The sequence below is a fragment of the Elgaria multicarinata genome, chromosome 1 (assembly GCF_023053635.1).
Source record: "Elgaria multicarinata webbii isolate HBS135686 ecotype San Diego chromosome 1, rElgMul1.1.pri, whole genome shotgun sequence".
NCBI classification, from domain to species: Eukaryota; Metazoa; Chordata; class Lepidosauria; order Squamata; family Anguidae; genus Elgaria; species Elgaria multicarinata.
This window is the reverse complement of record NC_086171.1, coordinates 140304871-140332793: the sequence shown is the minus strand read 5'-3', so window position 1 is coordinate 140332793 and position 27923 is coordinate 140304871. Positions and strand designations below refer to the sequence as shown.

Genomic DNA, 27923 nt, shown 5'->3' with positions numbered 1-27923 from the left:
GTAATTGGGAAGATGGTAGACAATGCCACAGAACTGGAAATTGATCCTTCATTCACTAAAGTCTCAATTGGAGAGCCTCTCATTTCTCTTAGTCACAGTGTAATAAACAATTTGTCAACAGATCAAGCGTATGGGTACAGAATTACACAGGCCATCTTGAAATTGGTCCAGTGTGTCACTCGAAATGGTTAACGACTGCAAACAGAATTTGCCGTATATGGGTATGAAAACATGGTTTTAAGGGCAAAACCCTCCAGAACTTAAGACTGATAATAGAGTACATTGTTGGTGTATACTTTCCCTGCTGGTTCCAGATAAAAGTAAAACACTCTTGGGTGGAAGGCCCATGCCATGTGTTGTTCCAGCTCCAGCTACTCAGACTCCAAAAGAAAGCTGTAGTGGATGCTCTTTTGCCAGCCAGCCAGCGTTCAGCATGGTATGCATTCAGCAAAATGATCATTCAGACACTCTTGTGCTTCAGTGACAGTTATGAGAGAAAAGCTGGTGTGCAGAAGATTGTTGACTTAAGGAGTGGAAATCATGATTTTCTGGGAGATCTTTCTGTACGTCCCAGAAAGACTCCTTCTATTAATCCTGCTGCTACTTCCCTGTTAGAACTCATAGACTTGTCTGAAAATATATATGAACCTCCTTTGACATGCAAACTGTCAATATCAGAAGTCAAGAAGTTCATTAATGAACCTATGCAAGTTCCAAAGTGGCCCTGTCATGCTCAGTCTGTAGAAAGAATTGTCAAACAAGTCACAGAGGCAGCAGGCAAAGTATATACAGCCGAGAAACGTGAGGGATATATAAGAGGTCAAGAAGCAAGTCGGCGGTTGATGTCTAAGAATGAATCAAAACAAGACTTAATGAAACTTATTGCATAATTTTTAAAGGGGTGTTATTACATTTTGTTGTTCTTTGTTTAGAAAGATATGTTTTATGGCAACTGTTTGTTTTATACAACAGAAAATAAATGCTTCTTAGCATTATACACTGTTTTCTGAGAGCAGTGAATATGCGTTTTGTTCAAGTGCCGATTTACTGAGCTAAATGTTGTCCAATCAAAAAAATAATAGCAGATTTGAGTTCCTGACATTAAAAGACACATTTTTAGATCCCGTAATTCAAAAAATTGTGAAAAATAATTTTTAACCCTCTAAATGACACGCCCTACTGGGTCACCAGGGGTTGGGCAGATTTGGCTCCTGAGCTTAATGTTCTGCATCCCTCCCATATGTCCACTGCACCTCTACAACTTGCATTGTTTTGGTGCTACTAGTAGGAAAGTGCTTCTGACTTTGCCTACTGGAGGATGATTTCCCTCCCTAGAACATTATGCTCCCCAAGATGTCTTGTGTCCCCTCCCATGCAGCTGTAGGTTATACAGCAGAAAGGGCAAGATGGACCTCTGCCAGGAACCAGAAGAACCATTGGAGACTACTTCTGTGACCGTCTACTAGATCTTTCAGCTGCCTCATCATTATCTCATGATCAATAGGCCTTAAAGGACTTTTCGCAAATCTAACAGGCACGATGAAGTAGTTGTGTCTGCCTCCTTGAATTTATTATATGTGTATTGCACTGTCAGTGTATTTCAAAGCAATCAAATTGAGGGTGCCAATTTGATAATGAAAAGATATGAGAATAATAAAACAGATAGCAATGTTTGCTTAAGTATAGAAGTGAAGTGTGGTGAATATTCTACAGCTGTTTATGTCACTACATTTGATTTGAGATAGCTTGTACACCAGTTGTGGGTTGCTGCATTTATTATGTATTTATTCCATTCCCATCTGTCCTTACTTGGTAACAAAAATTCATGCTTGTGACTACAGGTGTTCTTTCCCTGCTCTAAGCTCTCAAGATTTATGCTACAAAGTATTATGAATTCCAGGAATGTTCACACTTAATAAATGTGATTGCCTAAGGAGCATTTCCAGGACTTGTACATTGTACAATCAAGCATTTGATGTTACTGTAAGCTTTAATGCTTGAAAAATTAGAAGAGAATGCCTTCACACTTACTGTTTTCATTCATTTAGCTATTATCATTTTAGAGATGTCTGTTGTGAACTATTATTTGAAATTTATTGGCATTGCATGCCAGCTCTATTATTTAATATACATCCAATTAATCTGTCTGTGTATGATAAAGGCACATGTTTGCAGAGACTGCTTTACTACTGCTAGGAATATGTTTCATGCAGACTTTGCTGAGAAAAAACAGAAAACTAATAATTCTATTGTAATAACTGGACAAATGAGAATATGTCTAAGGCTATCCAGTGATTTCACCATTCATGGAGTCCACAGGAATTTTCCAGAGGGTTGCGGAGGGACGGGACTGCACACCAGTTTGTGGTTGTAATTTACACATATAAATGCACATCGCTACAACATATCTGTGCACTTTCTTTGTGTGTGTGCTTTGGTGCTTAGCATTGCATTCCATGACATTTAGAAGCCGACATAGAGTATTAGAAGATGCTGGGAATTGAACAATACTAATGTAGAAGAGTGGCCCTGTTCAGAAGACACCTTAAACCACAGCTTTAACCATGGTGGTTAAGCTAGAAAGCCAGGCCGTGTTCAGAAGACATCTTAAACCATGGCTTTAACCACAGTGACTAAGGTAAAAAGCCTTATTTACCATGGTAAAAGCCATGGTTTAAGGTGTCTTCTGAACACCGCCCAGCTTTCTGGCTTAACCACCATGATTAAGCCATGGTTTAAGGTGTCTTCTGAACGGGGCCAGTGTTTTATTCAAGAAGCATCATGAACTTTCCAGGGGTGATGGACATGGTTAATATTGGAGGGAGGGGGTGACCTGTTCAGCTTGCAGTCCATTCCTACGCTCTGCTCTGCAGGTAATGCACAATAGATTCAGGTACCTTCACAACAGGGTTATGAAAACACTAACTTCTGAGGAGCTGTGGGGAGAGGTGGGGAGAGGCTTCATTAGGGCTTCCTGAAGGTGCTAAAAATAACAGGACCATTTCTATCATGTCAGCTCCATGGAAAGCCATGCAAGCACATCTTCCAGTTGAGTATGATGAGGGAAGAAGAGGGCGGGTGGGTGGGCAGCTGCTCTAGGGAGTGTCGCCTGCCACTCTCTTGCTGTAGCAAATGCCAGAGGCTGTGGCAAGGGAGGGAGAGGGAAATGACACCTGAACACATTCTGTCATGGACTGCCTCCCTCTTATAGTGAGCCACATGCTGTCCAGGGGCCATGGAATTTTCTGCCCATTTTACTGAAGTTTGATGCTTTGTGCACCATCATAGGTTCAAGGTAGACTATGAAAATAAACATCCTTTATTGGATCTGAAACACTAAATTTAGACACAAAACATGTGACTGTCCAACTAGAAATGTTAGTTTCAAATGTCAGCCTATGTAACATCATAGATGAGGAGTCTCGACCGATATTGATCTTGCTTTCAAAAATAAAATGGTAAGTTATATGTTCAGAAGATTAAATGAGGTTTCATATGGACGTGGTGATAATAGGAGAATCAGAACTGAATAGCCTCGTCTGTTGCTAAATCTGAGTTCCATGTTTTTAAAAAGGAAGATATTAATAAACTCAGATTACCTAAGTTTATTATTTAGATTTATTATTTAGAGTCCAACAGCTTTTGTGCCAGTTGGAACACAGCATCAGGTCTTGGCACTACCTTACTAGTAGTTATCCTATCCTTCAGTATGTATGTGGCAGAGGCCTTGTTACACTTCAAGATGTTCCAGGAGGTACAGGATTTATAAGGCAATCCCAAATGGGTTTACTTAGAAGTACATCTACCTGCGTTCCATGAAAATTACTCCCTGGTCAGTAGCTTTAGGATTGGAGCAGACTTCATTTTCTTTGGATGGAGAATGCTGGAGTCTTACTGTGTCTTCGTAACAGTTGCTTTATTTACAAATATATAAGTAGTGGATAGTGGAGGCACTCCTTCAGCTCAAAGTCCAACTGCTAAACCTACGTTAGATTCCCAAAGAGTTGCTGCACCCAAAGTGCTTCACTTTCAGCCAACTCGCAGGACTGAAGTTCTGCCTTTCCAAAAGTAAACTGCTTCCAAAACTGTTCCTTGGCCAGGACCCATCCTCTGGAGGGTGCCACCCTTCCCAGTCCTCTGTACATTACATTCTAAAAACTTGACAGGGATTCTCAAGGATTCTCCTGTAATTTATTATTGCATGAACATACTCTTTAATTGAAGCTTTCAAAACAGCTTTGCAAAGTTTAAAGAACAACAGCAAAACAAACAACCCAGTCCCTAAAATTAATCAAAAAAGAAGAACACTCAAAACTACCTTAAAATCAAAGAAGTTAAAAAGAACAAAATGTTTGATATAGAATCGTAGAATAGTAGAGTTGGAAGGGGCCTATAATGCCATTGAGTCCAACCCCCTGCTCAATGCAGGAATCCACCTTAAAGCATACCTATAAAGTCCTCCTCTGAGTGCCTACTCCGAGGGAAGCTCGGAGGATGGCAACAAGGGAGAGGGCCTTTTCAGAGTTGGCCCCCCAATTATGGAATGATCTCCCCAATGAGGCTCGCCTGGTGCCAACATTGTTATCTTTTTGGCACCAGCTCAACACCTTCTCCCAGGCATTTAACAGCATTTAACAACATATGTTAAGTTTGTTTGTTAATGGACCCCAGAACTATCATTGTTTAAAATGGATACTGTTTTACACTGTTGTTTTTATATTTTTGATGGTTTAAAATCTGTATACTTTTTAATGTTCACTGTTTTAACTTTTGTAAACCGCCCAGAGAGCTTCAGCTATGGGGCGGTATATAAATGTAATAAATAAATAAATATCAGAGTTTAGTCTATCTAAAAACTCTTAAAGGACTATGACAGTCTTAAGTTGCAATCCTATACCCAATTATCATGGGAGTAAGCCTCAGTGAATTCAGTGGGACTTGCTTCTGGACAGACATGCATAGGATTACACTGTTAGAGGGTGTTTTCCTGATACTAAAAAAACCTCAAGCTCAGGATTCAGACATCCTTCCTGGCAAGTGCATTCCAGATCTGGGGTGCCAATACTGAGAAGTCTCTCCCAAACACTGTTAGTCTCTGAAGGTGGAGGTAGTTAATACAGAATAAGACCTCTGATTTTAGTATCCAGGCAGATTAATGTATGTGCAAGTCATTAGCTCTCCTTCATGAATCAACCAGCTGACCATTGAACTATTAGCAAGCCATCCATTTAATCAAAAGGATAGGCTGTCAGGATATGTAACAATTCCGACATATTGTGCAAATGTTGCCTGAAGATGATAGACTAGTCCAAAATTGCTTCTGATCTAGAAAAATCAATGAAAATAATACTTTGGTTTTCTAGAATCAGTTCGACTGAAGAGCTAGCAGTGGTCAATTCAAGTAGTCTTAAATATATTAAACTGTAATAACTCTTCAAAAACTTTGCATTTCTAGAAGTTAAAATCTCCTTTAATGTTTATTTTTGAATAAGCCAAGAGATATCTCTGTATCAGTGAAGGCAAAACATGGCAATGTCTTAGACAATGTCTGGTCTGTCTTTGTCCTTCTGCCTTTTTAAAAGAGAAGGGTCCATTTCATAAGCCTCTTTGTTTCTGGGAACTGAATAGCATGACCAGATCAACCAAACATCTTTTGTCCCAGTAGTGTTGATGGCTGTCTTTATTTTGCCCTTGACTATGCTGTACTTAAAACTGCCATTTAAACAACATGTCATAACTTTAAGTCAGTAGACTAATACTTTGACAATGTAAATAAGGAAAATGTTTTAGTCCCTGTAAACCCCAGATGACCAATTTGTTGGAATGGCAAGGAAATTAGAGAGTGCAGAGGGGAATTAAATATTGAAGGGGGCATTTTGGTCAGAGGTTGGTGAAATCCTCCAGGACTGAAGCATGCCCTGTGAATAAAGCTGTTCATGGAAGTAGTTATCACAAACAGCAGCTTTATCTTCTTTATAAAAATCCTTCCAATGAGAAATCAAGAACAGAATTAGTAAACATCCTAGTCTTTCACAATTAAATACCAATATGATAGATAGCAGTGTATCTTAGAAGCTGGAGTTAGCTTGAATATTTGGAATAGATGTGCTACATAATTGTTTGTGGTATGGATATGGGGGGTCTCTGTTCAAACAGGGGGTGAAGGCACCAATTAAGCCTAAAGGAGCTCTTTGGATCCTGACTGTTGTACACTTTCCCAGTGCATAAAGCACTTTGGAATCTTGCTCTGCTTTCTGTAGATGCAATCCTGGGCACAGCACATAAGAGTAGTATGCAGAGCTGCTCAGCATTGTGGCAGCATTTCATTCCAAGGCACCATTTCCATGCCTTCTTTAGAAGAAGGACAACATTGCCTGCTTGTCAATTCAGACATCATGCCAAACCATAGTTAAAAGCATTCCCATCCACAGTTTGGTGTAATGTGCAAATTTAGCCATTATATGCATTAAGCAGCAGTGACAGCAGCAGCAGAAGCAGCTATTGCCAATGGAGGAGAGCAGAGACTATATTGAAGCTATATTGACTCACTTCTGAGTAGACATGCATAAGATTGCATTGGAGATGTAATCCCACCAACGCAGCATATACACTATGATGGGACAAGGGAGAGGGCTTCCTCTGTTGTGGCACCCAGAATGTGGAATGACCTCCCCTTGGAGGCCCGGCTGGTGCCAACACGAAATCAGAATTGTTGGCTGATTTCATTTCGACGCAAAGTAAAAACATGGCCTTTTAACAAAGCCTTTGATGGTTAAATTCACTAAGATGGCACATTGTTTTAACTGCTTTTACTGCTTTTAAATTATATATTGTTTTAACTTGGTTCATGGTTTAATTTGATTTTAACTGTGTATATTTATTGTTTTATATTGTATGCTTTTATCTGTACTCCACCCTGAGATCTTAATGATATAGGGTGGGATACAAATGTTTTAAATAAATAAAATAAATAAATGTAGAGATGTTTGCCTTGTCATGATGCTGTCTGTGCACCTAATGGCCCAGAGGTAGCCTAGTGGGTGAAGAAAAAACTCTACTGACTCTAATAAGGTGTGCTGTATGTGTGGGCCCTTGCAGGATTACACCCTTTGTTTTCTCTGCTGCTTTTGTGTATGTATATACTTGAGTCCAGAGATCCTTGTCCACTCAGATATGTGGGCCTGATTCCTCCCTTGGAAAGAATGCTGCTGTTGCAGGGTCAGGCATTTGATGTGAACACTGCAACTTCCACAGAACTAATTGCAGATTTATAGCTTTATCACACCAGCGTTATACTGTGCAATCACTGTGAATTGCATGCAAAGAACTCCGAAGTTTTCCAGCTTATAATCTGCTTTTATTGTGAAGTACTCCCATGCATCCTGCTTTAATTGCGCTTCTTAACCAAAAGAAGTGCAATATTTTGCTACTAGTTTTCGAGCGTATCATTTGTTGTTTTCCAAGTGGCCACTGGGGCGCAGGAGCAGGATTTGAAGAAAAATTAAACAAATGCTTACAGCTGTGTAAGCTTTAAAGATAAAGACATCAAAATTGGCACAGTAATAGATATTAAGGAGAGCTTTAAGCATACCAATTTGAATACCAATTTGGGTCATCCGTTGATTTTTTTAATGATTTTTTTACATTTCCCCCCTTAAACCCATTTCTTGGTATGCAAAGGATCTAGCCGCCCTGTAGCAACAACAACGGCGACAGTTTAGCGCTATAGGGGATAATTCGAGGGGAACAGGTACGTGGGCTGAAGCTCTTACAGAATAGTGAGGAACAGGGCTGTGAAATCAACTCCAGGGTGCTGGGCCTTTTAAAAGGAACCCGTATAACATAAGTGAGAGAAGGCTAGAAGAATGCTTCATGCTGGCTCACTCACTCTTTTAGGGTGAAAAGTGCAGATATCACTGTGCACACTGTCAGCACCAATCTGCCTCTGGGTTATAGAGGAAAAGAATGCAATGTCTCCACAGAGTATGAATTTTGCAACTAGATTCCCTCAGATGTCTATCTCTACCTCTCAAATGGGTTTTTATTCAAATTAGCATTGTGCCAGTTTGGTTTTTTTAAAAAATCTGTTTATTTTCAACCATTCTTTGCCCGGGGGGGGGGGGGGGGGGGGGCAGGGGAATTGCAGCTGAAAATTGAGGGAAGGTGAGAATTTTGGAGAAATTTCTCAGGCTGCAGGGCTTCAAGGCTTACCGTACTGTAAGGAGCACTGGAAAGTCCCAAGGGAGGAAATCCTGGTTAAGTCATCTAGGGGGCTATGAGTGAAAATAGCATTGAAAAAAGCATTATATTAGGAAAATTGCATACAACAATGCATGGACTAGGAGAAATGCATGCATTGATACATATAAATTTTCATGCAAATATCTCAAAGTTTGAGATAAACTGAATTTAAAATTGAAAAAAATTAGAAACAGAAAGAAACTGAAACGGATGGATTCAACCATTCCTACTCAGTTGGCCTTTGCCTCAACAACTTCTGTCTCTGAGAGCTCTCCCAGGTCCTGCAGGACCTGGCACTGTAAAAAGGCTCTGCTATCCAAAGCCTGTTCTTTGCTTTACCATTCTGTTTTGTGTTGCTGATTATTCTCTGCTCCTGGTCAGTTCACCTCAGATCTTTTCCAGTATCCCATGGATAGCCCAAATGGAACAGGATAGAGATGCCTAGTCGTGATATCTGGATGCATCTTCAATTATAATTTCACTGCCGATGTTAAATAACATTGTCTTATCCTGTTTTACCAGAGGCTGTGACTCACCTTGGTTGGTATTTATGTCTATTTTCTCATTCCTTGCTTGCAGCTGTATCTGATGCTTGCAGTCAGCAATCGTCCTGATTTATTTGTGTTCTTATGTCTGTTTTTCTTTTCTTTCAAGGTGCCTCGTCTCCTGACATGGAGTCTAACTATGGCGGTGGCCTATTGGACATGATGAAAGGAGGAGCAGGGAGACTCTTTAGCAACTTAAAGGATAACTTGAAGGACACCTTAAAAGACACTTCTACTAAAGTTATGCAATCTGTTGCAAGGTATTATGAAACAAACACACCAGGAGTGCTCGTAAAATGGTCATTTCAGGAGACCTGCCACAGGACAATCATTAGGTTTTGGTAGGCTTGGACAAAGGCAAACTCAATTATTTAGCAACCCAGTGAAAGATTAGTGGTTGCATTAAACTAAGTTCACCAATGCAAAACATAGGAGCTTGACGTTTGAATAACATTATGATTGTGGTAGAGAAAATAATAGGCAGGGTTCTAAGAACATATGAACGAGCCTTTATTTTGAGTCTGACTGTTGGGCCATCCACCTCAGCATGTGTACTCTGAATAACAGTGGCACTCCAAAGCCTTTTCTAGATTTGCTGCCTGTGATCTCTTAACTTTGCCTTGTTAATGTTTTTTTGTGTGAGAGAAGAGTGATTAGATGGCAGGGCAGGTTTATTGCTTTGAACTTTATAAATTAAAATCAAAACTCTCATTTTTCCATGTGTATCCATATTTGTCCATATGAAATTGTAATATGATTGCAAATTTCTGGTTTCTAAATATTGATGTCTTGGATGATGCTGAAATGGAGCTGAAGCTTATTGGAAGTGCAGCTAGATCAGGTGTACTGGATTGCACATTATACTAAGCAAACTATGAAATATGGCCCTAGACAAATTGGGGCCTCAGCTGTCATCTGTAAGGTTTTAAATGTAGTGTGCATCTAGCCCTTTGCTTGGGTTTTCTTTGAAATCGCATATAAGCAGGATTAGTGATCACTTACTTGCATATTGTATTTTATATTATGGTTTTTTACTGTTGTTTTATACTTTGAATGTTTTTAATTTTTGTGAACCGCCCAGAGAGCTCCAGCTATTGGGCGGTATAGAAATGTAATAAATAAATAAATAAAATAAATAAATATGGCCGGACCTGCCATTAGGCAGTGAAGCAATTGCCTCAGGTGGCAGATGTTGAGAGGCAGCAACAGTATTCTCCTGACCTTTCCTTCTGAGCCCCCTAGCCATTCCTTCTGTTGGAGGGCTGAGCTGTGTGGACCACACTGCCTGTCCTGCTGCCTTTAGGTGAGGTGGAGGACCCTATCCTATTGCAAGTACTAAAGTATTCATCTGCCAGTCCACTTGGATTCTGTATGGGGAATAGGTGGTGGTGGTGGTAGTGGTGGTGGACACCGTCTTACAGTATCCTTTGCCTCAGTCAGTAAAATGTCTTGGGCCAGTCCTGTCACTTCAGAAAATAGATTGCCCTGGCTAAATAATCAGCTGTGCCCGTGTTAGTGATGGCAGGGGAGGGGGAAGGATTGTGATTATGTATCATAATTTAACCTCTGGTTAAATGTAATAGGCAGGGGCCAAACACCTTGAAATAAGGGAAACAATTTAAATGGCATTATGAGTAATCAGGAGGAGATCTTTCGGTCTTTAAAAGAACTGAGAGTTTTAAGAGTAAGTACTTCCCCCTATTTTTGGAACTAGAGATAATCAGTTCTGAAATATGCTACTTTCCCTAACCCAGGGGTGGGCAACTTGTGCCCCTTCAGATGTTTTGGCCTACAAATCTTATCATCCGTCAGTATTAGCTGATGGGAGCTGTATGCCACCTGGAGGATCACAAGTTCTCCTACCCTACCCATTGATATACAAACATATGAAGAACCCTCCTGGATCAGTCCAAAGTTCCATGTAGTCCTGCAGTTATGTTTTCCGCTGTGGCCATCAGCAGGGAACCCACTACTTGTTATGTCCCCAGCAGAAGATATGCAGAAGCGTCCTGCCTCAGATCATGGATGTTCCATTGAGCCATCATGATTAATAGCCACTGATAGACCAGCTCTCCATGAATTTGCCTAATCAAGCCTTCCCCAACTTAGTGCCCTCTAGATGTGTTGGACTTCAGTGCCATGATTTCAGCCATCCTGGTCTAATCCTCTTTTAATTTATTCAATAAATCAATGTTGGGTGATTAACTATTTTATCTTCTTTGTCCTGAATCTACTGAGCCAGTCAATTCTGTTGGAATGGTCCACAAGTTGTAGCATTATGATAGCCTTCCCCAACATGGTGCCCTTCAAATGTTTTGGAATACAATTCCTAGAATTCCTGACCATTGACCATGCTGGCTGAAGCTGATGCGAGTTGAAGTCCAAAATATCTGGAGGGCACCAAATTGGGGAAGGATGTTATGGGATAGACGGGAAAAACTCTCTCCAATCACACTGAGCTCTCCTATCCTTTCTAGAAAGTGTATGGAACTTGACAGAGAAATAAAGGATCCTTCTGAGGGTGAGATCTTGGCTGGTGGCCACCATAATGAATTTTGGGACTCTGCTTCTTTCCTAAGGGTCAAAGTGGTCACTGCAGCCCATCATTTCCCTGCTGTTGCTGATCCTTCTGTCTGTATGTTCTTCACCTTCTTGGATCTGATTGTGCTGAATCATCAGGGCAGAGGCCTCTTTGCTATTAGTTGAGTAGACCTCACAGTATTGATTACAGTTGTCTCTTTAGGATGAGAATTGGAGCCTTTGAGAGTAACTTCTGATATTACAGATTAGCTTGGGATTCTGGATATTTAACACTGAGGCACTTGAGAGGCCTGGGAAGTGAAAGATGCAATGCTGAAATTTGGTTTACCATTGATTCACTATGTCTTTGCATTCTTGTGCAGACCTAGTTTAAAAAGCAATAGTTCATGGACATGAAATATCTTTCATAGGCAGTATGGCTATGAATACCAGGGCAGGAGAGCCCTATTGCCCTTGTGTCCTACTTGTGGGTTTCTCCCAGGCAGCTGGTAGGGCATTGTGTGAACAAAAGGCTGAACTAGATGGACCTTTGGTCTGATCCAGCATGGCTGTTCTTATCTTTGTATCTTCACTTCTGATAACGTAGCTGAAATTCACAATGCTGTTGCATTTTTCTGGCATAATGCAGAACACTGAGGTAATATGAATCTAGCAGTTAGAGGAGAAGTCATAGGAGCATAATGCATTCACAAAATGTCAGGAAATGCTGTACATTACTATATGCAATGGTAGTCTCCATTTACTAAGGAAATGCATAGTCATAGGAAAGGTGATTGTAACCCAGGAGATGTTACTAACAAAAGGGAAACTGATATGATTATGCTTTCTATAATTCCTTTCTAAGACTCTTGTGTGCATGAGTGGATGTATATTTTAATCAAAATCTATTTTTTCTCCTCTCTTGTTGTCTTCCTCTTTATAGCTACACCAAGGGGGAGCTAGATATTTCTTATATTACCTCAAGAATTATTGGTAAGTGTGTCAGTTACTTTAACTAATAAAACAATGCAGTCATCTTAAATTTCTAAGTGCCCATTTCTGTGTCTGTTCTTGGTTTAGAATATACACGTCTCTTTTTTAAAATTTCTTCATAGTGATGTCATTTCCTGGTGAAGGAGTTGAACTGGGATTTAGGAATCACATTGACGATGTACGGACATTCTTGGATTCAAGACATCCTGATCACTACACAGTTTTCAATTTGTCACCAAAGTCTTATCGTACTACCAGGTTTCATAATAGGGTATGTGATTTCTGCTGGTATAATGAGGTGTCAAAGACCATTGCAAGGTATTCAGCCCTGTTGATAAGATTAGACATGCCATTTTTATGAACGATGCTATAAAAAGGAATGATGTCAAGCTACCATGTCAAGCTGCCTTTGAAAGCAGAAACCATAATTTAGTAATCAGTAACCAATTTATAGTTTGGAGAATGGAGAAGACCATCCAATGTAAGTGTGTGTGTGTGTGTGTGTGAGAGAGAGAGAGAGAGAGAGAGAGAGAGAGAGAGAGAGAGAGAAACTCCATATTGAGAAATGTAAATTGTCATTATTTATTTATTATATTTATATCCCACCTTTTTTCTTCTTGCAAGGAACCCAAGGTGGCTTACAAGGTCCTCCTCCTCTCCATTTTATCCTTGCAACAACCCTGTGATGTAGGTTAGGCTGAGAGTCAGTGACTGGTCCAAAATCACCCAGTGAGCTTCATGGCTGAGTGGGAACTAGAACATGGATTTCCCGAGTCCCAGTCCAACACTCTAACCACTATACCACACTGGCTCTCACTATAGCTAGTCCTGAGGATGGCAGGCATGTGCAAATGTCCTTTTGGTACAACCCAACATTGATTCTATGCTTCCTAGAATTGTTGTTTCTGCAAATGTCAAACTTCTAAAAAGGCTACGATGCTTCTGCCACTGTTTCTGTTCACTGCACACTGACCACATACGATGGTCTTACCTCCATGACTTAGCCATGCTTGTAGCCTGAGGTATATTAGTCAGTGCTCACCTTTTTATTACTTTTACGACACCAATGGCTGTATTGTACACAGCAGGTGGAAAATGTGATCATAGGCTGCCAGTATTGAGTTTGTAAACTGGAAGCCAGTGAGAGAGGCGAGTGTCCATTGGATCCTTCCTACTGACTGTCAACCAGCAAAAACAATGTTGTTGAGGGAAATTTCACAAGTGCAAAGAAGTACATGAATCAACACACTGCAGTGAAGGCTGGTGGCTCTGATTTTTGTGGGGCTGTGAATCCATTCTGTGTTTTAGTCAGAACCAGCCAGAACTCAAAAGGAGCTATCCAAGGTGCTGAACCTATTTAAGGGCTAGTTACAATACTTTAGATAGCTCCTTTAGAGTTCTGGCTGTTCCTGACTGAAACCTGGAATGGATTTACAGCCCCACCGAAATTGGAGCCACCAACCTCCACTGATATACTGAGGGCTTATTGCTAGTCAGAGATTTCCAAATGGATAGAAGTGAAACCATGGTATCTCTAGTATCAATTGGTGGAACAATAATGTAGAATGCAGACTTTTTCCAGCACTTAGACAATAATCAGCAAATGATGCTATTAAAAGAAATGGCTGCAATTGGAATGATTGGTCTTTCCCCCCCTTTCCTTTCCTTTTCAAGTGCCTGGATTGATCTACTGAGGTCTTTTCCACATATGCATGCTGAAGACATCTCATTTCTTTCCACCGCCACCCCCTCTCCATGGTGGGAGTGTATTGCGAGAACACTCCAGCTGTGTGCTATACTGGTTTCAGCTCCTGGTGCCTCCCTTGTTGTTTCTTTGCCAACAAGAGTGTGGCTGGAGGAAACAAGTCAAGGCTTTCTCAGTTGCGGAGCCTAAATTATGGACTAATCATATTAGGGCTGGCTGAGGTGAACTGGGCTCTGTGCCTGAGTGTGTGGCCCACTGTGGACACCACCTCAGCTCCATTCACCAATATCTTCACTCACGTTCTTTTTCTATTTCTGCTATTTTTAGAATCTGTTCTGGTCATTTGAAATTAAAACCAGTAGTTGTTTGGGGCTTGCAGTTCTTGTACATTTTTTCTGTATTTGAAAAAATGGATGAATTTGTATTAGTAATGAATAAGTTTAACGTTTTTGATGTGGTATATAATTGGGTGAACCACTTATTCCGTGGTTCGGGAACACTGCATTCATTTTTTTCTGCTGCTTTTATGCAATTTAGGTAGCCTAAATAAATAAATGTGGGGTGTGGGTGGTGGTAGTGGGGCAGCTTGTGAACAATTGTCCAATTTTCCACAGTTGCTTAAACCACAAAAGACTAACATGGCCAAGTGAAAGTCTCCCTTTTTGTTTTCTGTTTTTAAAAAGGGGGTGCCATGATTAAAATGACACACTTTTAATTTCCTCAGTCTGAAAGGGAAAAAAATAAGCATGTGCTTAAATTTCTCACCTTGACTAAAACATGTGTTATAAGGATGTGTGTGGGTTTAAAAAATAAAAATAAAAGTCAAATCCCTGGAAGCATCAACTCAATATTCATCTTTGAAAGGCACAAGGGAAGGGATACCAAAGGACATCACATTAGCTACATCCAACTACAACAATATTTGTTATATAATCTCTACAGAAGCAATACATATTACTGATGGCTTCAGCATCAACAAAATATACATAAGCCAGTGTCTCAGAAAGCTTTTATTTCCCCATGACTGAACAGTTCATATACGTAAGCTTTGTGTGTGAATCAACTTGTATGTATTGTTTTTGCTGGTTGGCTTGTGTAGTGGAATGTAAAGGCGGAATCTTGCTGCTTTTCTGTGCTGATGCATCTTCCCCAGGCCACACCATAACTCCTTGTGGTCTGGTATTAATTATTATTGTTGGAAGGCATGCCTTTTTTGTACACAGATCTTGAAATGAATTGGGTGTTGCCATGTCCTTCAGAAGCACTGGATCAGGGTAAATGCGTTCCACTTGTCACTATCTCTCAGTCTAATTTACTTCACAGAGTTGTTGTGAGCCTAGAACTGTCAGGAGGAAACGTGTGCCATCCTCAGACCTCTGAGGAGATACATTTTCTAAGGCAGCATGCTAGACATTCTTTAACTAAATGCAAGGGCATGTAAGACAGCTACTGCTTCTCCTCTCTCAGAGTAGGGACAAAGAGGATCAGCAGGGTGTAATCCTCTCTGAAGAAGGAATGTGAACAGGACAGAAGTGCAATGGTCCTTTGCTAAAGTCAAGATGTCAGAAAGGACCTAGGAAGCTGCCTTATACAAGTCAGATCATTGGTCCATATTACTTAGTATGGGCTGGGCAGAACTCAGGCTAGTGGGATCTACTTTGTGTTACTTCCAAGTGGGAATAGTTAAGCTTGGAAATTAACTTTTCTCCAAGTCAGATTAACTCATGGTCCTGGGATACATGAGTGAGTGAGCATTCTGAGTGATCTCTTTCTCCTTCACAGCATGGCTGGGCTCACTTGCTGGACTCGGCTGCATATATTTGTTATACTGGCAGCTTTAGCAGGGTGCAATTTCTTCTTTTTAGTTGTGGCATACTGTGGTCTTGACTGGTTAAATTCTAAAGCTGCAATCATTTACCCACTTAACTTGGCTTAAGCCCAATTAAACCCAGTGGGACTTACTAATGAGTAGACTATGGTGTAAGTGAATTATACATGGAGCATCTTGTCTTGGGACAACATAAGAGTGTAGCATCCTCATGACAGAAGTAGCAGTAAGTCTCACTGGTGAAAACAGATTAGAATAGTTGCTGCTGTTGCTTTACTCCAGAGATCCTGGGTTTTAGTGGCTTTATGACAGCTATGGCAATCTCTCTCTCCCCCGCATTTAATTTCTTTCCCATCCTAGTTTTCTGTGTGTGTCCCCACCCACCCCAAGTCAGACAGATTGTTATGGTTGCCACTGGTGGCTTTTGTTTCAAAGAAAGTTCTGCCTTTGGTCACCTTACCATGGGAGTGGTATTGGCATTGGCTGATCCTAAAATAACATCTTAAATTAGCTCAGTCATCCTGGAAGCTGCTTAGGCCAGCATTACAAACCTTAACACCTCTTTTCCTTCCCTGGTTTTGCCTTTTTGGAAAAAAGAAGTTTCTTCCCTATGTGAACTGCTAAAACAGAGTTACTCTTCTTTTGGACAATGTAGGGTGCCATCAAAACAATTCATGATGTGCTTTATTTTTGTAATTTTTTATTAGTAGTTTTTTATTAGCATCTTGAATGATTTATGATAAGATAATAAGTTGGGAAAGGAGTACATGAGGTTGACTATGGTTACATACTGAAAGTCCAAAGTCTCTTCATTTCCTCAAATGTCTTCCATTTCTAAACAATGAATTTAACTTGTTTGACTAGCAGACTTTTTAAAAAAAACTTCACTATGCTTTCATTAAATGATTGAAGAACATGTTTAAATGGTCAGTGTGTCCTGAAATATAGTGATAATGTCACAGAATAGAATAGTATAGTTGGAAAGGACCTATAAGGCCATTGAGTCCTTATTTAATTAATTGTTGTTGTCTCTTCCTCATAACATGAAGAGATGATTGAATGGATTACTATGAAATTTCAAATTGTTCCTTTTTTTTTTTTTACTGTGTGACTTCTTCAGGTATCTGAATGTAGTTGGCCAATTAGACAAGCACCAAGTCTCCACAACCTCTATGCTGTATGCAAGAATATGCACAACTGGTTGCAGCAGAACCCCAAAAATGTTTGTGTCATCCACTGTATGGTAAGTCAGGCAGTAAGTAATCCACTTTTGTGAAATGTCTGATCAAAACTGGCTTGTTCATTGAAGAATAAAAATGCACTTTACAATACATGCATGACTCTTGATGTCAATTAATATTGTTCAAAGAGAAAAATTGTCAGTTGTTGAAAATCTGCTAATATGGAATACAAACAACATAAAATTGACGTGTACCATTTAACCTGTGTTGGCATGCTAAGGATAAGCTTGATAGATACTGCAAAATGTTAACATACCATTTGCCAACTCAATAATAGCCTCAGTGTTTTTTCCCCAAATGCTCTTGTGGGTTCTCTCTGCTGTGGATGTTTATAGCTGATGATAACAACTGGAGAAAATGAAAATACATTTACTATATAAAAAAGTAGCTTGACTTGGCAGTCTTACTCTTAAAGACTTTCTTGTATCTGATCTATGTCTAACCTCAACAAGTAGGTTTGTCACCAGACAAAAGACAATGGAAATCAATGTAGCTTCAATAGTTTGGAAGAAAATTGCGTTACTTATTTTTAGGGAAGGAGAAGTGCCATTCCTGTGTTGGCACCTGCAATGTTTAGCTTTTGTTAGTACACCTATATCACAAATTATGGCCTTAAAAATCAAGTTCTTCTAATAAAATCAGAAGGTTGGATTTCATTAATTAATCTAACAGAGCAATCTTAATTTGAGTTGGGCAAGGGAAGTAATGGAATGTTTGCCATCTCACACCAAGCAATTTAGATAGTGATGGGGGAGACATTCTTTTTTTGTTTTGTGTTTTAGTTCACCTCCTTCCTGTTGGTTCCAACTGGAGGGGGAAATACCAGGGCTGCACAGAGGAACGGATGGGTCTTGGATCCATAAATCCCATGCTACCTCCATCCTGTTTGCCTAGCTCCAGAATGCAGGAAAAACACCAGAAGTAGATTTCTGCCCATGGAACTTTCTGTAGGCATAACTGGAACCCATGGTGTAAAGATACCCACTGCTGGTGGAGGGGCAATTCCACCTCATGCTAACCCTCCCCTCGGGCAGGTATTCATGGTGGTTAGAATTACACTCTAAAGGCGCAATCCTATGCATGCTCACACACACATGCCTACAACTCCCAACATGCCCCATCCTTAAGGAACCCAAGGCAGCATACATAATCCTCCTCCTTTCCATTTCATCCTCACAACAACAACCTTGTGAGGTAGGTTAGGCAGAGAGTCTGTGACTAGCCCAAAGTCACCCACTGAGCTTCCATGGTTGAGTGGGGGCTAGAACCTGGCTCTCCCAACTCCTAGTTCAACACATTAGCACTACATCACACTGGCTCCACCACATGCTGGTTGTTATAAGCGTCTTTTCTGTCTGAACGTGTGTAGGATTGTGACTAAAAGTTGTAGTCTTAGTAATATGCTTGTTGTTGTAGTTCTGTATATCCCAAGTAGGGCAGGAAGAAGGAAGACCAAATGCAGTCTGTCAGTGAGAGAGTGCTGAGTGCATGTCTTGAGTACATCAAAGCCAAACTGTAGGCTGCTTAATATGTTACAGACTCCATGTGGGGATTTCAGAAGAAAGGTCCCCTTGTTCAGTGCTACATGCAGGTTCTGTAGTGTTGATAAGCTTCTTACCACATCCACCTACTCCATTGCATGGAGAGGCTCCGCATCACGGTTTCCAGGGAGATGCAATGCTGGCATTGAAACTCTCCCATATAGTCAGGCTGGAACTTGCAGGAAGAGGCTTATAAATGTTAGTCGCCACATGGTGTGCTGCTACGCAGAAACAGTTCTTCATGGTTTCTGCATTGGGTGGTCTTATATACTGCTTGGGTGTCACTGAGTCAGTGCAAGTTGGCTCTATACACTGCTTAGTCTCTGCAATCAATTGCTATTGTGAAAATTTAATATAAAACTTTTAATTCCTTGCATTGAAGGAGAGGCTGTAAAACATGTGGCTCATTTAAAGGAGCTATATGAAAATGAATAACTTTCCATTGGCACTCCTCAAGTTTGACTTTTTCCATCAGTATTAATCTTAGCCAAACATGTATTGCTGATTAATCAATCAATCTAATCTGTGCATGTTTACTATGAAGAATGCTTCAATGAAGCTTCTACATTTAGCTCAGAAGCTTCTGCTTTGAGGGGATCTTGTTCAAATGGTCTTGTGTGCATTAAGTTGGGAAAGGTTAATTAAAAGGCAAGATTTTCCTGATAGATGCTCTTGAATTTCATTTGACAGGATGGTCGTGTAGCGTCAGCAGTCCTGGTCAGTGCAATGTTCTGTTTCTGTCATCTCTTCTCTAATCCAGCTCCTGCCATTCAGTTGCTAAATTCAAAGAGACCTGGAATAGTACTTTGGCCATCCCACAGAAGGTATGGCACCCTAGTTTTCTGACTGGTCAAATGTCTAATAATGTGCAATGTGTTTTCCCCTTGTGATACCCAATTCCTTATTTCTTTAAGCCAGATTTTAGCCAATGCCATCCTTCTCTAACATTTACAGCTAAGGAGCTGCATTGAAATAAATGGGGATACAGTTTTTTTTTTTATCACATTACTGAAACGTATAACTGAATGATCCCTCTTTAATAAATGCTTTAGGTCCTTTGGTTCCTAAGGCTGCATTCCAGCACAATGCTCTCCTTAGTTAGTCCCATTAAAATGAGAGTGTTCCAGAATAAGTGAGAATAAGAATTTTTAGTCATTCCCCAAGAATCCAAGACTTAAAAGACAGTAATACCATGCCTTTTTGGAATGCAACTCCAAGAAAGGGCCAGGTTTAAGGTTTTGGTACTAAAAGCCCTAAACAAATAGGGACCAGGGTACCTAAGAGAGCGCCTTCTACCCTACCAACCTGCCTGGTCACTTGAGGTCATCAGAAGGCATACCCTTGGTGGTTCCAAATGGACCTATGATCCAATTAGAGTCCAACCAGTGAAGAGCCTTCAGTGTAGTGGCCCCTTTCTTTGGAAATCCCTGCCCCTGGAGACCAGACAGGCACCAACACTGTATTGCTTCTGGTGCCTCTTGAAAACAGCTCTATTGCAGGAAGCATTCCTTAACTGACCAGTACAGCACAGTTTTTAGTGGCATTTCCCCCCTAAAAAAATATTTTAATATGGTGTTTTAATCTTTTATCTTTTTGCTATTTTACCTCTTATGTTCACTGCTCTAGAATCTGTTTTAGATATGAAGTTGTATACAGATGTTGTAAATAAATAAAATATAATAAATAAGGCTTCAAACAGTTGTGTCTAATCTCTAAGACTATTAATGTATGATGTGTTGCTATAACACTCGATTAGGTAGTAGTCTTGTCATGGAGCAGGAACTTCATGTTTCTGAAGCTTTTAAAGGAACAGAATCAAGCATAGAAAAATGCTTATGTTTATGCTCATTTTCTCTCCTGGGCTACTAAGGACTTTTCATTGGATTCATGCCCCTGAAATTGTCCAGTTCTGATAAGCTTATTGTTTGTTTGTTTGTTTATTTATTTATTACATTTTTATACCGCCCAATAGCCGAAGCTCTCTGGGCGGTTCACAAAAATTACATTAAAAGTAAAGCTTACATTAAAAGTGAAGTGCCCAGAGAGCTTTGGCTATGGAGCGGTATACAAATGCAATGAATAATAATAATAATAATAATAATAATAATAATAATAATAATAATAATAATAATAATATAAAAAGCTAGAGGCATAGAAATCCTGTTCCATGACAGTAGGATTTGTGCTATTAAAAACAATAATTTGTGAAAAATTGGGCAAGCCCTAAGTATGGTGTTGTTGTTTTTTAGAACTGAAGGGTGAAAAGCAGTAATATTGAATGGATTCCTCTGAATTGTTATTTTTCATTGCAGGTATGTAGGATATATTTGTGATCTAATAGCAGACAAGCCTGTTCAACCTCACTGCAAGCCTCTAACTATCAAATCAGTCCTTCTCAGCCCAGTACCCTGTTTCAACAAACAGAGAAATGGCTGCCGGCCTTTCTGTGACATCCTTATTGGAGAAACTAGAATCTTCACAACCTCACAAGAATATGAACGAATGAAGTGAGTCCTATTACATTTACTTAGAATCTTGTGTGAACAAAAGCCCTATTCAGGTGTTTGGGGGCTATCCAGAAGATGTCGACTAGCCCTGCCCACTTGACACCCATGAACCCTGGCCAATGCATGATTGATGTTGGTCTGAAGGAGGCCTACATGCAGGCAGCTCTCTCCATGGAGTTAGGAACCCTGACTATGGTTACCATCCCCATGGAGGGGGCCTTCAGAATAATGCTGATAATGTGTCAGCATCTAGGAATAGGACTAGCCTGCAGGTTCTGGATTTGATCTTTCACATGTTCATTATACGTGGATACATGCCAGTGAATAGGGCTAGTATTTTGCTTTGCAAGTTTTGGTTTTAAGTATGGGCAGGTTCAATGTGATGAATTTCCAACCAATAGTACTTCTGTGTATGAAGTAATGTACACTCAGTGTGTAGGTCATTGCATGTCTGATTATCATACATGTAGATGCCGTGAAATAAGCCTGTATTTCACATGAATACCCATGTCTTATATAGAATTCATCATGTGTAATGTTACCTGAGAAACAGATCAACTTGTCAAATAGTTTGAATTAAGCAAGACAGTATCATTTAGGATGCAAGTCAAATGAGAAGAGCATTTGTGCTCTAATCCAGGTATCAGGTTTTGTAGATTGTAACAATTAATCAAAGTATTTTAAACTCTAATCATATGTGCTGGCCCACAAAACCAGGAAACGTCTTTGAATAACTAGAATATTTTTCTGTTTCGTTCAATGTGAATTGAGTTTTAGGATTCCTCATGAATATTACCTGAGGCATGTTATTTTACTTTCTTTAGGGAATTCCGTGTTCAAGAAGGAAAAGTTGTAATTCCATTAGGAGTCACTGTCCATGGCGATGTAGTTGTTTCCATCTACCATATGCGATCAACCATTGGGGGACGTCTTCAAGCTAAAGTATGGCTTGGTGTATTTTTTGAAATGCAAAGCTAAACATGCAGGATGGTTAGCTGACACCAGACTTAAAAATCTAGGAAATATGGGGCAGTATTCAGTACTGCTTTTTGTTTTGTTTCTGTTCCAATATTCCACTGCTTCTGTTGTGTCAGCAGGACCTACTGATAGCACTTCCTGAGGCAACCATGGAAACTAGTAGAAATGCTCATTTCTGGAATGGGAAAGATCAGCAGAGCTTCTTCTGCAGGCCCTACTAAACTGCCACATTCTGAAAATGAGCATTTCTGCTCGTTACAGTTTGCTTCAAGATCTGCTAGTTCCCATTGCACTAACAATGGGTCCTGTTAGTATGCAGACAGTGGTGGATACTACTTATGGAAGTAAAATTAGAGAGACGGTGATACTACTTTCTGACAGCTGCTTAGTAGTTGAAGGAGCATCTCTACTTTTAGTTAGCTTGGAGCAAGGGTTGTCTGTTTGCCTAATAATACTGCTGAAGGCATCTCTTCTCACAATGTGCTACATTGATATAATGCCATTCCAGAGAGTCCCCAAACCCTCCCGGTCAGGATAATAATAATAATAATAATAATAATAATAATAATAATAATAATAATTTATTTCTTACCCGCCTCTCTGATTGGTTTTTTGGTGTGTGCAGCGGGTTGCACTGAGAAGGAGGATGGCCACTCGGTGGGGTGGGGTAAATTCCTGTTCTGTGCATTTGCCTAGATAAGAAGGTAAGAAGAGCTATGCTGGATCAGACCAAAGGTCCATCATCCGGTGTTCTGTTCACACAGTTTCCAACCAGTTGTCGAGCAGGAACCTACAAGCAGGACAACAAGTGCAACAGCACCCTCCTACCCATGTTCCCCAGCCACTGGTGTACATAGGCTTACTGCCTTTGATACTGGAGGTATCCAATTTGTTGTGCTTTTAGTGTTCCTGGAAACATTTCCAGAGTGTCAGAGGCGTAGTTTTGCATAACCCTTGCCAAAAGTTCTTGCAGGGTAGTAACCCAGCACTTGGAACTGATGTCTTTACCAGCAGCAAATTTAAAAGAAAGTGCTCACAAAGGCTCAGTGAAAAATAACTCTAGGTTTAGTCCTTGTTGTTTAGTCCTTTAGGTTGCGTTTGTATGCTTTTTTTAATTGCTTCATATTACTATGACAGCCACCTCAGAAACAGAAATTTGTGTTGAAGGTGTAAGATAAAAAAAAATTGGATGGGAGCCAGACTGAGCCATAGAATTGATCTATTGAAATCAATGGAATGTACATTAGTCATGACTAACTTAAATCCCATTGATTTCCATTGGTAAGAGTGACTAAATCTGGATCCAGCCCTATATAAATAAATAAGTTCTAATATTTCTTTCTTTCTTTGATATTCCAATTTGCAGTTCAGAATTATTTAAGGGTTGTCGTTAGTGCTTACAGTAATCGCTTATAGTAAGGTAGAATTGACTGGTTAGTTCCTGCATGCTATATACCTGTGATGAATAGTGGTTGTCTTTAATTTTAAAATTGTGTGTTTAACATTTTCTTTTAGATGACAAACACACAAATATTCCAGATTCAGTTTCACACTGGATTTATAGCCCTGGGAACAACGGTATTAAAATTTACTAAGTAAGTATTTCATAATCAGAAGTTATATAGTATGCGGAGTAGTGGACTAGCTAGTTGCATATAAATTGATGTGACAGCATCACCCAAGAATGCTGATAATTAAGCAAGAGCCACATATAGAAATGGTTTGCACATAATGTTAACCCATGGTATGGGTTATTGAATTCTGGGTTGTTGTTTTAACTGATATTTTACTGTCTATGTTTTTATTGCTTTTAATGTTTATACTGTTTTATGTATGGTTGTAAGCTACCTTTGGAGGGCTTTTGCCTTGAAAGGTGGCTAAGAAATGTTTTAAATAAATAATAAATAAATTGTGATCTGTGAACGTGGCTGCGCTAACAAACCCTGGTTTGTTAATCACTAACAACTCAAAAGAGAACCCATGATTTGTTCTTGGGTTGTGAATTCTGAGTTATTTAAACCATGGGTTGTCATTATGTGTGAAGCTAGAACTGTGGGATGTTCATGGGTTGCCTTGCCAGACACCCCCCCCTTCCAACTCTGCTATTCTATGATTCTATGATTCTATGATTTCCAGTTTCATAATATATTTCCATTGCAAAGATAATGAATTATTTAAATCCCTTTTCTCTAAGGTTGTGGGACAGGTGACTTCCAAGTATTTTATATTACATTATCATTGTGCTATTAAAAGCAACATTGTAGGTCTTGCTACAATCCATGAGTTCAGCTACAGTTGTGTTCTTTCAAAGACCTGCAAAGCGCAGAAACAAATTCTGTATAGACGTCTAAATGCTTTACTGGTTGGCATAGGTTTCACAGAACTCCACCACCAAATAATGTTACACGATTATGTTCCTTAGTGAATAGATATTCTAAAATAAAATAGAAAATGCTTGCCTTTTATGCAATGTACTTTTGCTGGTGAATAAGGAACAGGATGCATTTTGAAGTTAAAGCTTAGGATAGACCTCATAAGGGGCCGGAGGGGGAGATTATTGCCTCTTTTTCTCCCTGAGTTCTTAATTTTGGCAGTAATTACACCATGAAGTCCCCTTGGGACTTACAATTAAGTTTATGACTCTGCCTCAAGGTAGGCCACCCACATGAATCACCTTGCACATTGAAGATGCAGGGGATGAGAGGGCTAACAAAGGTGCACCACTCCAGGCGCCTGAAAAGCGAATATGTGAGTGAGCCGTGTGCTGCTCTGGCTAGTGACTATGACCTTATTGACACAGGAGCCTGTGATCCAGCCCCTGCAGGTAGAGAAGCCTGGGGTTGATGTCACAGATTCCTGCCCTGATCAAGTCACTTCATCACATTGAGGCTCATGATTTGATTCTAACAAGTTGTCTTCAAACCTTTCATTGTATTTTAAGATGAGCACCTTTTCTGTCAATATTTTAGACCTGAACTGGATGCCTGTGACTCACCTGAAAAATATCCCCAACTGTTTCATGTCCTATTGGAGATAGAAATCGATTCTGCTGATAGGCAGACTGACTTAACTCCTCCATGGGAGAACTTCACAACAAAGGACATCAACCCAAGCATTCTTTTCTCATCCCACCAGGAGCACCAGGACACCTTGGCCCTGGCAGGTGAGAGCTGCCTTGTTTTTCTCTGGAGTTTCAGCTTTCATGAAAATACCAGTTTGACCATTTCCAATTTCACTCATCTTTGGTTTGTTTTGACTCTTCGTACATTATAGGTAGAGGTTCTGTAGATGCGCCACAAGATAACCTAAAGAATGCTGGACAGGGTGCATTCTTGTCATCTCTCAGCTGGCAAGGTACATAAGATTTCTGCTTGGGTAACATATCTCTCAGAACTCACAGTTTCCTACCCACCGTCATCTCACTGTCTGTCTCCAGGGAGCTTGAGAGGGCTGTGGCGCAGCACATAACCAGTCCTGGATTAGTTGAAAAGAACTGGCTAGCAGTTGACCATGCATAGAACTCATGGGCTCATCACATTCTACAGAGCTTTGGGGATCTAGCCAAGCTCTGATACCAGACTCATTTTGTTCTGCATCCTTTCAGTTGAATGTAACAGGGTCCCTTCGGAAATCCCTTGAATGCCAGCACCGTGTGCTTTCCAGTTTTATATTTCAGGTTTTCCATTGTGTGTTGTAAAATTAACCAAAATTAAATGCAAAATTAATGATATTGTTTGCTTCCACATGTGGCTTTTATATTTCTTTCTTCCCGCCATATCTAGCATTAGAGGATCTACAGAACAACTAGCTAATTTTCAGCTGATTTTGACCCCTTAGATCAAAAACTGGAGAGAAGCAGTTCTCACCCGAGCTCAGAAGACCGGGCAGCACTGGTACATGAAGAAAGTGAGCAATCAGATGATGAACTCTTGTCCCTCTCCAGTCAGCACAGTAGCACCAGCACTGACAAAATCCACGGGGCCTCAAAGCACAGCAAGAAGCACCCAGAGCCACCAGCTCCAGCCCCTCCAGAAGATGTGGACCTTTTAGGTTTGGATGGCAGCCCTATGAGCAAGAATGTTCCAGCTGCAGCCACTGCACCACCCTCTAACTCTGACTTGCTGAGTGATCTCTTTGGGGCTGGGAATTCCGGAGGACCAAGCCAAGGAGGGCAGTCAGCTGCTGAGGATGTCTTTCAGATGGGTGGAACTGGGTCTGCACAATCCACCCCACGACGGTCTGCAGCTTCAGCATCCCCATCTCTATCCCCAAGAGTAGGAGAAGGTAAAAATTTCCTAATTGTGGCACTTGATTTTAAAATAATGACAACAACAAACCACTAATTTATTTCTAAGTGATCGCTGCTAAATAGGATTCTCTCTAAGAGCCTGTGTCTCCATTAGTGTCCTCTGATTTGACTTAAGGGCTTTTTTTCCTGTCATCTTCTAAATTCAGTTTATGGTGAATGTAGGCAGATCCTACACTACTGCTGCTTTAAAGCAGTTTATAACAGTATTGGCAACTGTTGTCCATGACACATTCTATATACCACAGACTGAACGAAGGAATGAGAAGAAAATACTGAAATGCTGAGGGGCTAAATGTGAGCAACATCCCTATAGGTATAAAGAGCTAGATGTATCTTTGAGCTCATCTACACCAAGCAGGATATTCCACTATGAAAGCGGTATATAAAAGGCAGGAGCTGCACTAGTGCTTTATAGCAGTATTGAAGTGAAGTGACCACTGTTGGGGCCCATGACAGATCTACACCAAGCAGGATATAATACTATGAAAGTGGTATATGGTATGTGTCATGGGTCCCAACAGTTGTCAGTGCACTTCAATAGTGCTCTAAAGCAGTAGTGTGGCTCCTGCCTTTTATATACCTCTTTTACAGTGGAATATCCTGCTTGGTGTAGATGAGCCCTAAATATCTAGATCTATACCAAGCAGGATATGACACTTTGAAAATGGTTTGAAAACTGTATCCGGAGTGTGTCCTGGGCTCCAACAGTTGTCACTACTGTTATAAACCATTTTAAAGCAGTAGTGTAGATCCTGCCCAAGGGGGAAAACACTCTGATGAAACAAAAAAAAGCTACTAAGCAAAACAAAAGCAATAAGAAAGAACCCTAATGCAAATCAAGGGTAGTTTTTCAAGTGTTAACAAAAGCTTGTAAAAGTTGCATAACCCTGGATAATGTCTCTTCAAATGTTATTGCAAGGTGCCTGGTTACAGTGAAGCAATATAACCTGTGTTGATTTCTTGTTTGGTTGTCCCAGTGGATGAGTGAGTCAGAATTTAAACATCCTCCTATAAACTCCCAGTTCAAGCATGCTTGGAAGAAGTTTGTCATTCTATTTTCAACCACTTCTGCATTTTCGTTCAGAGGCAAGATGAATGTAAAATGTAGCAATGTGAGTGAATCCTCTAAATTAGTCTTTATCTTCCATAGCACTTGAGTTGAAAGCCTACCTGTAAACTGATACTTAACCTCATCCTATTTTTATGTATGTACAAAAAAAGTTAGGAAAAGTACAGGGTTACTCTGAAGTAAAGGAATTAAACCCAGTAGTGAAATTGAGGGTAAAAATGGGATGCATGTTTTTTTTAAAAAAAACAAATGTGTTGTTCTTGCAGCAACGACCTTTGACCCATTTGGGAGTAGTCCTAAGCAACCTGCCCCAGATCTTCTAGGCTCTTTTCTTGGTTCATCAAATGCCACTACTGATCCTTTTCTTCAAGCAGCAAGGAGTCCTTCACCTACAGTGCAAGGAGACCCTTTTCACATGGGTAGGAAAGATCTCACATGCCTTGCCT

General features: G+C 40.2%; 1 protein-coding gene across 7 annotated transcripts in view; it reads left to right on the top strand.

The window, feature by feature from the left end:
- Window positions 1-27923, top strand: part of DNAJC6 (DnaJ heat shock protein family (Hsp40) member C6) — a 76345-nt gene that overhangs the window by 33234 nt on the left and 15188 nt on the right. For 3 of the 7 annotated variants that reach the window (XM_063137785.1, XM_063137759.1, XM_063137812.1), the window contains exons 2-13: window positions 8896-9046; window positions 12250-12299; window positions 12422-12570; window positions 16953-17087; window positions 19305-19438; window positions 20927-21121; window positions 21946-22063; window positions 23615-23694; window positions 25069-25262; window positions 25373-25453; window positions 25937-26383; window positions 27744-27896. In XM_063137785.1, coding sequence (XP_062993855.1) covers window positions 8896-9046; window positions 12250-12299; window positions 12422-12570; window positions 16953-17087; window positions 19305-19438; window positions 20927-21121; window positions 21946-22063; window positions 23615-23694; window positions 25069-25262; window positions 25373-25453; window positions 25937-26383; window positions 27744-27896 — 1887 coding nt within the window. Of the gene's footprint in view, window positions 1-5706; window positions 5769-8895; window positions 9047-12249; window positions 12300-12421; window positions 12571-16952; window positions 17088-19304; window positions 19439-20926; window positions 21122-21945; window positions 22064-23614; window positions 23695-25068; window positions 25263-25372; window positions 25454-25936; window positions 26384-27743; window positions 27897-27923 lie in introns of those variants that run through there. The other 4 variants (XM_063137802.1, XM_063137768.1, XM_063137776.1 and 1 more) reach the window with 4 other exon arrangements.